Raw genomic sequence first — 16,612 nt, forward strand, 5'->3', positions numbered from 1 at the left:
CTTCTCCAGTACTCTTGCCTGGAAACTCCCATCGATGGAGGAGCCTGGTAGGCTGCAGTCCGTGGGGTCGCTAAGGGTCGGACATGACTGAGCGACTTCACTTTCACACATTGGAGAAGGAAATGGCAACCCACTCCAGTGTTCTTGCCTGGAGAATCCCAGGGACAGGGGAGCTTGGTGGTCTGCTGTCTATGGGGGTCGCACAGAGTCGGACACGACTGACGTGACACAGCAGCAGCAGCAGCAGCCTTCTCCACAGGAAAAAGCCCATTATCTTAACCTCCTCTTTCTTGAGCCACTAAGGTGTCCCCACTGCCCTGCTGTTCCCCACTCTTTCCATCTGTCCTGCCTCCTTTCAACTCTTGATGACATAGATACCAGATGCTTAGGGTTTCGTTGTTTGGGAAGAAATCCTGGCATGCAGGAAGTGTAGAAGGGCCACAAGTGACACATTTTCTACATTTCACAGCATTATTTTTTGATGTGATTACATTTTCATAAGCCAGGGACAAAGATCACAGAAAACTAATAAAAGAGTTAGGAACTTGATCTAAAAGTTCTGATTTTTTATGCTAGGAAAAAACAAACAAACAAACATGTTACCTACAGTCTAAAAATACACAGTGGTGTGAAGGCATAGTGTGGAAGTTTTTCTTGTGCACATAGATTTTTTTTTTTAATTTCAGGATGGAGACCTGCATATGGTATTTACAACATGTGGGTGTCTCTCTTTGGAGCTGTTTTATGCTGTGCGGTCATGTTTGTCATCAACTGGTGGGCAGCTGTCATCACCTATGTCATTGAGTTCTTCCTCTATATCTATGTGACTTACAAGAAGCCAGGTAAGATAAGAAGGATTGTACAGAGAGGGCTTCCTAAGCACTCTCTAACTATCCATTCACTCAACAAATGTTTATTTGGTACCTCCTGTGTTTAGGTGTGCCAAGTGTATGGCAGATATTAATAATATAATGTAATATGATAATACAATAGTTACCCTAGTTGAACACCTATTGTATACTGTGTATACACCATTTAATTCTTACAATAATGAGAATTATTAGTCATTAGGTATTATTAGTCACATTTCAGAGATGAAGAAACTTGAGTTCAAAGAGGTGACCACTCACTGAGGTGACCATCAGGATGTGAAGCAGCTGATATTTGAATGAGAGTGTATTGATACCAAACCCCATAAGCTTTCCACTGATATAGTCCTTCTATATCTGATAAATGAGATATAATCCCTGTCTTCAAGAAGCACAGACTCACACATAAGAAATTAACTATATAACAGTAGAGCAAGTACCGTGAGAGTGACATGAGCAAGTAACTGAGAAAAGCAGAGGAAGTGACTAACCGTGATTATTGTTAGTCTAAATCAAGTCTGACTCCTTGCCACCCCATAGACTGTAGCCCACGTGGCTCTTCTGTCCATGGAATTATCCAGGCAAGAATACTGGAATGGGTAGCCATTTCCTTCTCCAGGGCATATTCCCAACCCAGGGACTGAATCCGCGTCTCCTGCATTGCACACGGATTCTTTACCACTGAGCCACCAGGGAAGCTCTAACTGTGATTAGAGTTGTCCAAGAAAACTTCCCCAGTTCATGGCTTGTGTTCCCAGGGTCAGTCACTCGGTAGGTACTTATAAATATCTGTTGAATGAACAAATAAGCTACTTAAAAAAAAAAAAAAGGCAAGAGACTAGGGGATGGTTAATCAGATGGAGCCAGGGATGGCTACTGTAGGCAGAAGAAAAGAGTGTGAGTAAAGTTAGGAAGCGTGTAAGTATCAGGCATATTTAAGGATTGCCAAGGCTTATGAACAGAGAAGCCTGGTGGGCTATAGTCTATGGGGTTGAAAGAGTCAGACACAACTGAGTGACTAAGTGCAGCATACACTAAAGCTTTTAGCATGATGGAGTCCTCAGGTGATGAGAAGGGGCCTGAGGTGAGCCTTGGAAGGTGAGTAGGTCAGGCCAGATAAACAAGACACCTAAATGTCATGCTAAAGAATCTGGAGCAGCAAGAAGGTACCGTTGATCATTCAGTTGGATCTGAACTTGAGATGTTATCTTTAGACCCAGTAAAATGGATTGACGCTTGGAGAGGCTAGAGATTAAGGAGTACAGTATTCGGTGGTCCAGTCTCAGGGGCCAGACAGACCCTCAGCCACCCTCCCATGCTCCTTACCCTTCCTACACAAGTACAGTAGAAAAGAGAAGGTAGTAACTATTTTGAGGAGTTTGGTTTTGTTGTTTTTCTTTATTACTTTATGGTATCTGTAATACAGGTATGGTGGTGGTGGTTTAGTTGCTAAGTCATGTCTGACTCTTGCGACTCCATGGACTATAGCCTGCCAGGCTCCTCTGTCCATGGGATTCTCCAGGCAAGAATACTGGAGTGGGCTGCCATTTCCTTCTCTGCTAAATGGGGCTTAATGGCATTGACCTCAACGGGCCGTCTCAAGAGAGACAAAGACTCCTAAAGTTCTTGACACAAGGCTTGGAACCCAGGAAGTTTTCCACACACAGTACATTCACATAATTTATGTATATTAATGTTAACCCCCTGAAGTGTACAGTCTATAGGTTTCAACAAACTTTCAGTCTTGTAACTACCACCACAATCAAAATAGAGGACAGAGGGCTTCCCTGGTGGCACTCAATATGTCAGCAAATTTGGAAAACTCAGCAGTGGCCACAGGACTGGAAAATGTCAGTTTTCATATCAATCCCAAAGAAAGGTAATGCCAAAGAATGCTCAAACTACCACACAATTGCTAACTCATTCTATGAGGTCACCATCACCCTAATACCAAAACCTGACAAAGATGCTACAAAAAAAGAGAACTTCAGGCCAATATCACTGATGAACATAGATGCAAAAACAAAATTCTAGCAATCAGAATCCGACAACACATTAAAAAGATCATACATCATGACCAAGTGCGCTTTATCCCAGGAATGCAAGGATTCTTCAATATCCGCAAATCAATGTAATACACCACATTAACAAATTGAAGAATAAAAACCATATGATTATTTCAATAGATGCAGAGAAAGCCTTTGACAAAATTCAACATCCATTTATGATCAAAACCCTCCAGAAGGCGGGAATAGAAGGAACATTCCTCAACGTAATAAAAGCTATATATGACAAACCCACAGCAAACATTATCCTCAATGGTGAAAAATTGAAAGCGTTTCCCCTAAAGTCAGGAACAAGACAAGGGTGCCCACTCTCACCACTACTATTCAACATAGTTTTGGAAGTTTTGGCCACAGCAATCAGAACAGAAAAAGACATAAAAGGAATTCAAATAGGAAAAGAAGAAGTAAAACTTACAGTTTATTTTGAAGAGCAGATATTCTTAATTCCTCTAAAGTCTAATTTTTCATGTTTTATGGTTTGTTTGTTTTTTGCTTCTAATCTATCTTTCCCTAATTCAAAGTTACAAACTATTTCTAAATGTTTTAATGCTTTAGATTTTTAATTTATATCTCATCATTTTGAGATAATTTTTGTATATGGTGTGTGAGGAATGGCTCAAGGTTGATTTTTTTGCATATAAATATACAGTTGATTTATAAGGTTCTTATAAGAATGAAATAACTTAAGGTATGCTAAATTCCTGATGCATAGTAAATACTTAATCAATATTAATCTGCTTTATCTCCAGATAATTATCTCTCATCATTTTCCTGATTGTTCTGAGCAAGACTGGGGAGATGGCTCTGTCTGCCATCCGGGGTGAATCTGTGCATTCCCATCAGGGACTTCTTATAAAATGTAGAGGATTCATCTAACATTTAATTTTTTAAGTCAGGGCATGGTAGTGTTTTCCTCCCTTATTATGAAGATTGGGTCCTTAACACATCAAACTAAAATGCTTGCTAAAGACTGACCCTCTTCATGGACACCCAGAAGTAAGAATTCCCAAGTTATTCTGTTTTACTCTCTACGTATGCAGAAATGCCCCTTTTCTTTTCAATTTAAGAATTTGTGAAGAACTCTTGGATTTATTTAGGGGCTGACCATTTTCCCAAGTCTACCTGCCTGCAGTGTGGTTGTAACACAGCCTCTTCCACTGAGTAAGTTTTCTCAGGCTGCAACACTAGAGTCTGATCCTCAGCTGGAAAAAGAGGTCTCACTTCTAAGAATTCACAAAGAGTTCATAGAAGGACACACTTTCTAGGAAATACTACATTATGTTTCTCTAATTTGGGCACTTGTCATAGCACTTGTCTAATTTGGGCACTGCTGACATAGCCAAGGAAAATCAAAGAAGGGGCTTATAGAAATATTCACAGTATACAGAGGGAAGCTCAGTGCTTTTATGTCAAATTCTCCTTTGTCCACAGATGTGAACTGGGGCTCCTCCACGCAGGCTCTTTCCTATGTGAGTGCTTTAGACAATGCTCTAGAACTAACTACAGTGGAAGACCATGTGAAAAACTTCAGGTAAAATTGGCTTCTCAAGCATCCTGGTGTCATTTCCCATTGGAAGTAGCTTCCCTCTAAGGGAGACAAATGCACTAGTGATACGCTTTAGGGGCCTATTCTAAGATAGGTAATCTTACACAACTGCCACATTTTCACAACAGCACCTCCTGTGAATGAGCGCTTCTTCTCTTCCCCTCTGAGCTATGCCCACCCCCAACTCTAAATTCCCCTAGTGCTGGCTGTCACCTGCCATGTACAGATAGAGAGGGGATCTCAGTGACGTGATTTCAGAGAGATGTCCCCAAATCCCCACACACCTTGATCGTTGTTTCTGCCTCCATATAGCTTAAGGCTTTGTGGCTTACTAAATTCCCTTAGGAGACGTTATACTTTAAGCTCTTCTATGGTTATATCTTATTTTAAGTGGAACGTCAAAACACACGCTTTGCAAGGAGGGCGAAGGAAAATAATATGAATATACTGGTTGAAGAAGGACAGGTTGTACTGAGGATTTGGGATAGGGTCATGTTCAGAGGAAAAAGATAGGGGGACAGTAAGGACCTTTTCCTTACTTTACATGCTTACTATCGCTAAGTAAACTAAGAATACAAATTTGGCAAGATTGGCAGGAAATCATGATGATTCAAGTCTTCTAGTGAGGGACTTCCCTGGTGGTCCAGTGGTTAAGAATCCACTTTGCAACGCAGGGGACGTGGGTTTGATCCCTGGTCAGGGAACTAGGATCCCACATGTTGGGGGAGCAACTAAGCCCACGAGCTGAACCCGTGCACCACAGCGAAAGATCCCGCATGATGAAACAACGATACCATGAGCAGCAACTAAGATCTGATGCAGCCAAATAAATATTCTTTTTAAAAAAGAAGAATAAAAAAGGACTTCTAGTGAGAAACTCAAGAGGTATTTAGGAGTGTGGTTGCCCCATTTTGCCAAGCCTTCTGTACCAGCCCATGCCATCGGGGGTTGTTCTGGACTCACAGGTTTCTTGTCATGACCAGTTCTCACATCTTCTCTTCTCCATTTTCAGGCCTCAGTGCATTGTCTTAACAGGGGGACCCATGACAAGACCTGCTCTCTTGGATATAACTCATGCCTTTACCAAGAACAGTGGCCTTTGCATCTGCTGTGAAGTCTTTGTGGTAAGAGCCACTTCCTCCCTTGAAGGTGCCTTTCCCTACTTGCTCATTTGTGTTGCCTTAGGGGAGCCCAGCAGGTATACGCAGTGATAGGAGAATGGTAAGGCAGTTTAGAACAGGACCGTTTTCCTTCATTCATATACCAAGGACTAGCAGGGGCCCATGATCCTGAACTTAAATGAGTGGATAAAATGTGTTTCAGATTTCACAGGAGACCAACTAAAAATGATAATACTCGATGATGGCCTTTGAGTCAAGAAAAAGAGAACCAGCTCATAAATAAAATGAAAATATTTGGGGGGGGAGTTAACCGTTCTCAGAAATATGAAAGGATAGAATGAGCTAGAGAGCAATATTATGTAGATTAACTGATGGGGAAGAGTCAGACGCTATGGCCTTAAATGAAAGCAGGTAGAATTTAGATTAAATATTTGAATAAACCTGATGATACTACAGATATCTAGGGAGTTAAACCAAGTTTTCCATGCCTTAGATAAACAGTCAAAGCTGAATGAGTTCCTTTTTGTTCAGGATGTGGTAGACTAAGGATAACTTACTGGTGGTTTTTCCAGGAGGTATTCAAAGTAGATGCTTAATACTTAACAATACTATCACTACTCCCTAAAGTGAGAAGAAAGCATTAATATTTTAACAAAATAATAAGTCTAAGTGCTCCAAATGAGCCTACTTCGACTTGTATTCTCACAGTGTGCTCTCCTGCACACACTCTCTGTGTGTGTGTGTCCCTGTTTCTCTCTCTCTGGGTCATGCACACACACCACTCAAAATCCTCAGCTGTGTCAATGTATTATGATCATACTTAGCTATTCTTCAAAGCATCTTCCTACAGTTTTTCTTATTTCTGTCTACATAACAGTCTAGCGAGGAAGAAAGGGAAAAAAGCCCTATTTTCATTGTGCTGATTAGAAAAGTGAGATTCAGGAAAATTCAGTTATGCACAGGGTCACAGGACAAGAAAGTGGCAGAGTCAGGATATTGGTCCAGGTCTTTGCGACCACATGGACTATAGCTGCCAGGCTCCTCTTGTCCATGGAATTTTCTAGGCAAGAATATTGGAGTGGGTTGCCATTTCTTTCTCAAAGAGATCTTCCTGAGCCAGGGATCAAACTCATGTCTGCTGCATTTCAGGTGGATTCTTTACCAGCTGAACCACTGGGCAAGCCCTTAGAATTGGATACTACTCCCTAAACTTCCAAAACTTGCCAGGGAATAGGGTGGCCAGGAAGCTGTGTAACCTAGCTGGGGCCAGTCGACTGTCCCATGATGCAGGGGTTAATTTACCACATGTCATGGTGACCAGCACTTAAGCATCTTTTAACACTTGGCAATACTCTAAATGCAATATGAAGCAAGCTGGTCATATTCTCTTTCCTCTCAGTGGTAACTCAAACAATATAACTCAATGTAATTATCCCATAGAGGTTAGAGGGAATCCTACTGACTACATAAGATTGACAGGTTAAATAATGACCAACAGGGACTCCAGAGGATTTTAGAAAATCTCATCAAGCATCCTACTTTCATCTTATCAACTTTGGTGCCCTGGATTAGTGGATTTCATTTTGGCCAATATAATACTGGAGCCAGTTTTGGTGAAATATGCAATTTGGGGTATTTGTCTTCTCTAGTAATTTAGAGAAAATTTAGTTTAGCAAGCCAATATCTCTAGGAGAGGAAAAATGAACTGAGAGTATAAACAGTCATATATTGGCAAGGGACACACGGTCTTTTTAAGAGATATTACTTTAAATTAACCCTTTGCTGCTTTAACTATAATAAAAGAGTATGGTTCTGGAATAATATTTCATTTGAGATAGGTACTTAAGCCTGTTCCTGTAATGGCCCTGGTTGTTTGACATGTGTATTAGACCACTTCCTACATTACTGTGCTGGTCTCTCTGAGTAAGGCCCAAGAGCCTTGCTCCCAGGTGCTGAGATTCTCTTTGGGACAGCAAATAGTCACCGTATCAGTTAATAACTTTTCAGTTAGTTACTTTCTGTGAGCTCCTGAGACTACAGATGCTGTCAGCATTTTTCAACTCCATGCTCAGTCGTCAATCATCTTTACAAAGAAACAGATGGAAGGGGATGTAGGGAAAGTCAGCATGACATTATTTTTTTTTCTCCAAGAGGTAGTGATTGGTGGTTAGGCTGACCTTGTGGAAAAGGTTAAATGGTAACAGTGATGTTGAGAGATAACAATTTAAATTTTAACTCTAGAAAGCTCATGCTCATGGACTTTTGAGACACTCAGTTAAGTTCTAAATCACTGTTTTGCCACCTATTAGCTGAGATTCCCTTGGGCACACAATTTAATCTCCCTATGCCTCAATTTTTCTCAGGTATAAAATGGGAATAATAATGATGATGACAGCACCTGTGTTTGTTACAGGGTCATGAGAATTCTGGAAAATAAGCTTTCTAGCATTCAGCTCAGAGTCTGTCAAACAGTAAATGCTCAATTAATTTTATTTGTTATTGTTGTTATTATTATCATGGGATATTTTTGATATACAATTGTTTCAGTTTTCATTCTGAAAATATACCCCCTCAACAGAAGCCTAAAACACCCTCTCTCAGTAAAAGCAGGTCCAAATATTGGATTTTGGACTTCTAGATATTCAGCAACTTGATCAGGATAGAACAGTTAGATGCGCACTCCCTCCCAACAAGTCACAGGGCAGCAGGCTCTGTGCTCCATTCCTCTGCTGACCTCCAGTTACTTGCCATCTGCTCCTCCAAGTAAGGGGCAAGACTCGGAGCTCACAGGCATTTCGTTGTTGGTGGGTAGTGGGAAAACACATGCCCCCCCAGCTGCCATATCCTGCAGATAGGCTTTTTTAATGGGACTAGATATTGTAGTCCTCAAAACTGCTGAAATTGAAATTAAGAATTGTACTTTTCCTGGGTCCAAGTCCCCACTGTAGCCTTCCAACTATTCAACTAACATTCCACTCACACGTTAGAGCTTCTGCCTATCCCTTGCCTTTTTCTACGAAACTTAAAGATTTCAGAGAGGGACCCTTTATCAGGACAAACTGGGGGATATTTTTTAAGGAATCAGGCTTGATTACTTAAAATAATGTCCATTTTTCTCCTTTCAATTACTTTATAATAAGTTAGTGATATATTCCAGGAGGCTTTCTATTCAATATGTGTGTCTTTCTTTTTCTTGTGTGCTTCACTCCTTCCACCACACGAAGACTAGGGGTAGGATTCCACCTTTGAGCATCACCTCATGTTTCTGAGCATAGCCATCTTCAGTGTGTTTCAGTTCAGTTCAGTTCAGTTCAGTCGCTCAGTCGTGTCCGACTCTCCGCAACCCCATGAATCACAGCACGCCAGGCCTCCCTGTCCATCACCAACTCCCAGAGTACACTCAAACTCATGTCCACAGAGTCGGTGATGCCATCCAGCCATCTCATTCTCCGTCGTCCCCTTCTCCCACCCCCAACCTTTCCCAGCATCAGAGTCTTTTCCAGTGAGTCAACTCGTCGCATGAGGTGGCCAAAGTATTGGAGTTTCATAGCAACAGGCAAATAGGAAGTCAAGGGCTGTGATTTCCACTAATTGTACTGTATGTTCAATAGCATTAAAAAACACTGCCTTTCTTTGTCAGTCAGTTTCCTCACTGATTTATAGTAGCTGGAGAGATCGTAATCATTGCAGATAGCTTAGTTTGGATTCATGTACACTTAATTCTCTGAGTGGGGCTTCTCTGGTGGCTCAGTGGTAAAAGAATCTGCCTGCCAATGCCAGAAGACATGGTTTTGATCCCTGACAAATGGAAGAGTAGAGCAACTACGTCCATGTGCCACAACTTTTGAGCCCTTTTGGTGGCTCAGCAGTAATGAATCTGCCTGCAATGCAGAAGACGTGGGTTCGATCCCTGAGTCAGGAAGATTCCCTGGAGAAGGAAATGGCAAACCACTCCAGTATTCTTGCCTGTGAAATCCCATGGACAGAGGAACCTGATGGGCTACAATCTCTGGGGTCACAAGAGTTGGACACTACTTAGTGACTAAATCACCACTACCATCATCAATTCTCCGAGTACACTACATTCAGTTTAAAAATCACACAGTTCATCATGTGAGAAGGCACAGTGTTTCTAGGCATAGCTGTCACTCACTCATATACTTCTTAGTTTTACATTTGAAGGCAGCTTTTTTTTTTTTTTTTACTAAAACAAATAAAAGACAAATATACATTAAAGATGGAAAGGCGACCCAATTGATCTGGGATCTAACATGCTCTTCAGATAAAATCATTACTGCCAAAAATGCAACACTTGCCTCTTTTCTACATTTTGTTTCTCTTAAAACTGCAAAGGGCTTTCAAGTTTACTGGCATCTTTTATTAAGTACACTGTATTGTTTTGGCTGAAAAATAAAGATTTTTTAAAGCTTATTTCTATTTTTCATTTTGAAGCATTAACAAAAATATTAGCTTAAATACATGAAATTTACTTTTTTGTGTGTTGAAAGTCATTGAACACTGACAATTTCATATGAAGAAACTATAGTCAGTAAAACAACACCCGTATTCTACTTCTCTAATTAACAACAGTTAACATTTTTCTTAGATGCCTCCACTCACTTTTTAAATGAAATAAAATATTACAGATCAAGCTAAAGTTCCCTTTATAGCCACTCAGCCCCATGGCTCTCTTCCTCTTAAAAGGCAATGTTGTCTGATTTTGATTGGTGCTCTTCTAGTCATTTCACCTATGTGTACAGAGATGTAGATCTATTTTGATTAGTGTTTGCCTACTCATCATATTCTTTAAACCTGACTGTCCTGTTCTCTCTTTTCACTATAAAGAAAAGGAATAACATTTGACCAACTTCCTTATGTGGATCCCCTTTTAACAAGATTTTACCCTGTTACCCTTTCTCTTTTTTTTTTCATAAAATTTACAAAATATCTAATAAAACCTAAAACTCTCTTTGACTTCAAAGAATCTCTTCTCTTGTCAAGGGAAGATAACCCAACTCTGTGGCTTATGGAGAGTAGTTCAAGCATAGATAACCATGGAAAACTAAAATTATCATTTTTTTCTTCTACCATCAGCCTTTTAATCTCAACTTTCACCTCCATCAAAAGGAAAAAGCTTTTTTTAGATGCACATATTCTTTATTAGTCATTGAATTTCTGTAACGATGTTAATAAAATAATGACATGACAAAATACAGGGAGAATGAAGTGACCTATAAGTGGGCACTAGGATCATGATGAGTTAAAATATCCACCAAATCAGAAAGGGAAAATTTTTCTTTCCCATAGTTCCAGCCAGAGAGGCAATGAAAGCAAAGACAGAGCAAAAAGACCCTTGATGTTTTAAAATATAAGAGTTCGAAAGAACTACACATTTGACCCAAATTTCTGTATTTGAGCCCAGTAATATTGGAAATCCTTTGCCAATTCTTTTCATAATATACACCTATTTGAAGTAGTGTCACATGAATTTATTCTCCAGACTCAATAATTAGAATTCCTTTAACCCTTTCTCTATCAACAACAAAGTCATAATATATACAAAATTTTAAGAGCTTCTTTGTTCAAATCCTGAATTAACTTATATAGTCATATTTTGACTCTTAACTGAGCTAATCTCTGTAATATTTTAATTGGGTGATAAAATCCATTTTTGTGACTATTGATGTATTTGAACATTGAAAAATTAGATTCCAACATGTCTTCCCTTTTTGTTAGTTCACTTTTCCCATACTATGTTTTTATTATAGCCTTGCCTCACATTAATTAGTGCGCTACAAGGATATTATAATTGCTTTTAGCAAAGAGAGTCTCTGCATGAAATATTTTTATAACTTCTCAATATGGCAAATTTAGGCATTAAAGTAATCTCTCCATCACACTTAATGTTTAATCAGATTTTTTATTACTAATAGATATACATTAGACTATATTTATTTGAATAAATGCCAGTTTCCCCAGAGGGTCAAAGTCATGGTACAACTCAATATGCCGATAGTCTGATACCTCTCCTAGCTGTTGGTTATTCTTCCGTCTCACGGTTATTTCTACCATTCAGCTTCCCTGAAGAAAATATTTCTTCTTTCTTTTGTAATTGATGGTGTCTAGAATGCCAAGGACTAGTGGTTGAAATGCATTGACAGAATCCTGAGCAAAATTTGATCTATAATGACATATCTTTCCCCAGGCTAGGACTTCTGGTTTAATAACTATCCTTCCTATGTACCTTCTCCATCTTCACTGGAGGTTCTCATTATTTAACTGTAAAGTAAGTTTCCAAACAGCTTTGATATGTTGTTATGTTCTAGAAAGTATTCTAGTAAAAATAAGTACAAAAAGAATCTGATCCAATTTAAATAAAATACTAAAAGGAAGTAACCCCAAATTACATCTAGTGTTATATAATAAAAATGTAATATGTGCCACAAATGTAATTTAAAAATTTCTAGTAGCCGATCAAGAAAAGTAAAAAGGTAAATGCAAGGCATCCAGATTATCATTTCAACATTCAATGTATATAAAAACATTAATGAGACATTTTACATTCCTTTTATTTTTCATACTAAGGAGTCACAATCCAGTTAATGTTTTACATTTCTAGTACATCTTTATGTGGACCAGCCAGATTTCAAACACTCAGTAGCAACATGTGAATAGGGGCTAATCATACTGAATAGTGATGGTCTAGACAATTTTCTTATTCTTATAAAAGTGAAAATAAAGTGAAAGTGTTAGTCGCTTATTCGTGTCTAACTCTTTGCAATCTCATGGACTGTAGCCTGCCAGGCTCCTCTGCACATGAAATTCTCCAGGCAAGAATACTGAAGTGGGTAGCCATTCCCTTCTCCAGGGGATTGTCCCAGTGGGTTGGGACGATCCCCTAGAGATGCAGGATTGAATTCGGGTCTCCTGCATCACAGGCAGATTCTTTATTGTCTGAGCCACCGCTATAGAGCCCAAATCAAGAGAAAACAAATGGCACACCTAGGGTATCAGCTAGTCAGTTTCAGAGCCAGATCTAAGCCATACATTCTGCTCCCAGTTCAGCACTGGGAACTTAGAACACTGTGAACTTAGGTTTTGGACTTAATTGAGATTGTGAGCACTTGTTTAGTATAATAAAAACCCACTTTGGATGAGCAGTTACTACATTCCAGACATCATTCCAGATACTCTATCATGACTATTTGAAATGACCTTGCAGGATAGCTATTTGATCCCTGTTTCTGGAGTAGTGTATCAAATCTCAGACATCATTAATTACCTCCAGAGTGGCCAAATGAACCCAGTTATATCTGATCAAAAACCTGGTATCTTTTTCATACAAACCAAGCCTTTTCTCTCTAATCCAAGACCCTCTAAGGCTATGACTCCAAGAATGGCCTGAGGACCAGCAGCATCAGTGTCATCCGGGAGTTTGTTAGAAATGCAGAATCTTCAGCCCTGTTTCAGTTCTACTTAGTGCATTTTACCAAGATCTGAGGTGGTTAGTAAGAAATCTAAAACAATTCAATAAAATATTTCCATCAACTGAAAGAATTTTTCAGGAAAATAGTAGATTTGTACCCTTGTCAGGCACACGGTAGATAATCAGAAATACTCTTGGGGTTGATTTGAAACATTCAAAGAATAAAACTAGCTTGGACCTCTAAGGAAGGAGAAACAAGAGAAACTTTAATTAAAATGAGTTTCCAGAACTCAAATCTTGAAATTTTAAAATGCTTCATCTACCACCACCACACCTGCCTCCTTCTCTCTTAATCTCTTCTGCTCTTCCTATGCCATAGATATGTGAACATCTATTTCCACTAACTTTGTTGAGTAATGGCAAATGTTAATTCACTTTCACACATTGGAGAAGGAAATGGCAACCCACTCCAGTGTTCTTGCCTGGAGAATCCCAGGGACGGGGGAGCCTGGCGGGCTTCCGTCTGTGGGGTCGCACAGAGTCGGACACGACTGAAGCGACTTAGCAGCAGCAGCAGCAGCATGTTTACATTGGGCTTCCCAGGTGGCGCTAAAGGTAAAGAACCTGCCTGCCAATACAGGAGACATAAGAGATGAGGGTTTGATTCCTGGGGCAGGAAGATCCCCTAAAGGAGGGCATGGCAACGCATCCCAGTATTCTTGCGTGGAGAATCCCCATGGACAGAGGAGCCTGGTGGGCAACAGTCCATAGGGTCACAAAAAGTCAGACATGACTCTAGTGACTGAGCACACATGATGTCAATATTACACAGAGAAAAGTGATACAAGGGTGTCTTCACCACATAAAAAAACAAAGAATGAGCCTGATAGAATTATCAAGATGTAATTGTTCCTGCCAGGATTCGCAACTCACCACATTTTGGCTCCCAAGAATGCTGTCACATTTCTTGAAACTGGGCTAGAGCTGAGGCTTCCTTGGTATTCAAAAATGTGGGTCTTGCTATTTAAAAAAATTTTTGATCATACCGCACAGCATGTGGGATCTTAGTTTCCCAACAAGGGATTGAACCTGCCCCCTGCATTGGAAGGCAGAGTCTTAGCCACTGGATCACCAAGAAGTTCCCAGCTCTTGCTATTGAGTCAAACGTTGATGGTGCATTTATCCTGAACCTCGTCAATCACATTTTCTGTATTTTTTATCATGTGCCATCAGCTCCTTCTTTCATTTGACATGAGGCAGTTAATTAAGCAGGTGCTAATACATCTAGACATTCTGAATGGAAAGTGAGTAATGTAGCAGCCCAGGTTCTTTCCAGAGGTTGAATGTCTGTGAAGCCTGTTTAGTGAGGTGTTTTCCCCTCTTTCCCATTTCTTAACCCAACAAGGCATTGCTGGCTACTTTTGTCCTTCAGAAAATAACAGCAGTGCAATGTATAATAGCAGGGCTTCTAACCAATATTTCATTGTGTCATACAGGGACCGCGCAAGCTGTGTGTTAAAGAGATGAACAGTGGCATGGCAAAAAAGCAGGCCTGGCTTATAAAGAACAAAATCAAGGCATTTTATGCAGCAGTGGCAGCAGATTGTTTCAGGGATGGTGTCCGAAGTCTCCTTCAGGTAAGGCGGGAATGGAGGGAATGAGTACAGAGGCAAAAGACAATTAGCACTCCACTGTAATGAAGTTCCTAAATGGAACTGCTCCAGTTAGGCAGACTAGCATCAGAGGTCAATACAGATGGTTAAGGAATTCATTTTGAATTCCTGGGGATAGGCAAAGCTAAAACAGAAGCAGAGAAGTTCTATTACAGTGAACTATGAGTGATACACTGGAAATGGAAAATGAGGTTGCCTTTGGCCAACAGCATATATTCTGTCTCATACTTATTGAAATGCAAATTTGTTCTGATAGTTGACGACATTCAAGATCCTATTAAAACTTCAAACTATTTTTACATCTCATACTGCATATAGCAAGGCTCAAGTCAGGCATTCTTTTCCTTTTTTCTCTTGCAAATGGTGTGAGAGCAGCTGCAAGACTGGACAAAATAAATGTTTGGTGATCTGGGCATAAAATCTCCCTCTTCTCCTTAATTATTTCCAGAATGTTAAATAAAATGTAATAATCTCTGTGGTTTAACACTAAAGCTCACAGTTCTTCCATCTTTTCTCCCTTATTCTTTCCTTTTTTCCCTCTCCTTTTATAATATATAGAATCTTTTCCTAGTTCTGATTTTCTAAATTTAAAGTGCCAGAGAATTCTAAAACAATCCAGGAGAACCTCAGAAATTGTAGGGCTTAGCTTTCTAATAATTTGGACTTCAATATTGTTGGAAAAACCTGATTGTACATATACTAAATGATATATTTAGCTTTCAGAATTGCCATCTATAGGAGTGTCAAATTCAGGATTGCATCCAGTTAATGCTGATGGCTTATACAGGCTGGAAAGAAAACACATGTATTAAATTGTAATATTTTGGAGAATAAGAGTTTCTGATGCATTCCTGTCTCTAGTATCCCCAAAGAACAAAGTAGCTGTACATGTAGAGAAACCATTTCTGAAAAACCTATTACCTTCTTCTGAATACCAGTGAGCCTTGTTTCACCTATTACTAATTTGATAAATAATGGAAATAGATGTCATTACAAGATGCTGATTTTCCTTTCAGTAGCAAGTTATTTTTCAGTAGCTCTTTGGTTAAATGGGTTGGGAAGATTACACATTTAATGTAAAATTATCATGGAAGGTTAGTAAAATAATAAGAATCTCAACTAGGAATGAAACAACAAATACAGAATACGAACATGAAGAGGGAAGACACTGGCATGTAATTAATCCAGAAGAAATTGTAAAAAAAAAAAAAAAACTTGACATGAATTTCTTCAGAGAAAAATGGAGTAATAAAGGTCATGTCAAAAAGGGCAGGACAGAGTAGTATTAAAGGGAAGCACTGACAACTATACCATTTTGAATAAAACCTTTTTGGCATCTAAAACATTATGATATGAATGGCCACATCCTCAAATCATAGTCATGGAAAACACTGCATCCATACTGCCATGCCAAGGGTCAGATGACAGCTCTAAGGAGCTATTCTGCTACCTGTACATTTCTAAGGACAACACACAAAATGAGGTGGAGCCAGAGCTTATTTCAGGAACCCTCTATCAATGCCTATCTTTTTTCACGTGCTACTGTCCCTTCAATGTCCCACTCTGGGACAAAAATGTCCCACTTTTTCACTTGTGTCACTATTCCCGTGACCCAGAATATCCTTCCTTCACTTCCGCTGCTCCCCTTACTCTTACTTGGCAACATCTAACCAAACTGCCAGATCCAAAACAATTGTCAGCTCTCCCAAGAAACCATTCAAAAATTTTTCCCTTACACTTCCATATGATTTCTTACTGCATTTGCATATTAATAATAATTATTTGTATGTATCTGTCACCTCAATCTTACTCTAAACTCCTTCAGGCCAAAGAATGTGTCTCACTACTCTGTCACAGCACCTAACATAGCACTTTGCAATGAATAGGTGCTCAGTAATATTGCCCGATTAA

At 39.5% G+C, this 16,612-nt stretch overlaps 1 protein-coding gene and 1 long non-coding RNA gene across 5 annotated transcripts in view; one reads left to right on the forward strand and one right to left on the reverse strand.

Annotated features, from left to right (window-relative positions):
• SLC12A1 (solute carrier family 12 member 1) overlaps window positions 1–16,612 on the forward strand; it is an 88,724-nt gene that overhangs the window by 40,168 nt on the left and 31,944 nt on the right. For all 4 annotated transcript variants that reach the window (XM_088839589.1, XM_088839587.1, XM_055435471.2 and 1 more), the window contains 4 exons: window positions 687–842; window positions 4,367–4,466; window positions 5,494–5,605; window positions 14,525–14,665. In XM_088839589.1, the coding sequence (XP_088695715.1) occupies window positions 687–842; window positions 4,367–4,466; window positions 5,494–5,605; window positions 14,525–14,665 (509 nt within the window). The remainder of the gene's footprint in view (window positions 1–686; window positions 843–4,366; window positions 4,467–5,493; window positions 5,606–14,524; window positions 14,666–16,612) is intronic.
• The window catches only part of LOC129562412 (uncharacterized), a 96,102-nt gene that overhangs the window by 21,070 nt on the left and 58,420 nt on the right, over window positions 1–16,612 (reverse strand). The window lies entirely within an intron of this gene.

Source organism: Moschus berezovskii, chromosome 9 (genome assembly GCF_049115385.1).
Source record: "Moschus berezovskii isolate FMDL1 chromosome 9, NW_MosBer_1.0, whole genome shotgun sequence".
In the NCBI taxonomy this organism is placed as follows: domain Eukaryota; kingdom Metazoa; phylum Chordata; class Mammalia; order Artiodactyla; family Moschidae; genus Moschus; species Moschus berezovskii.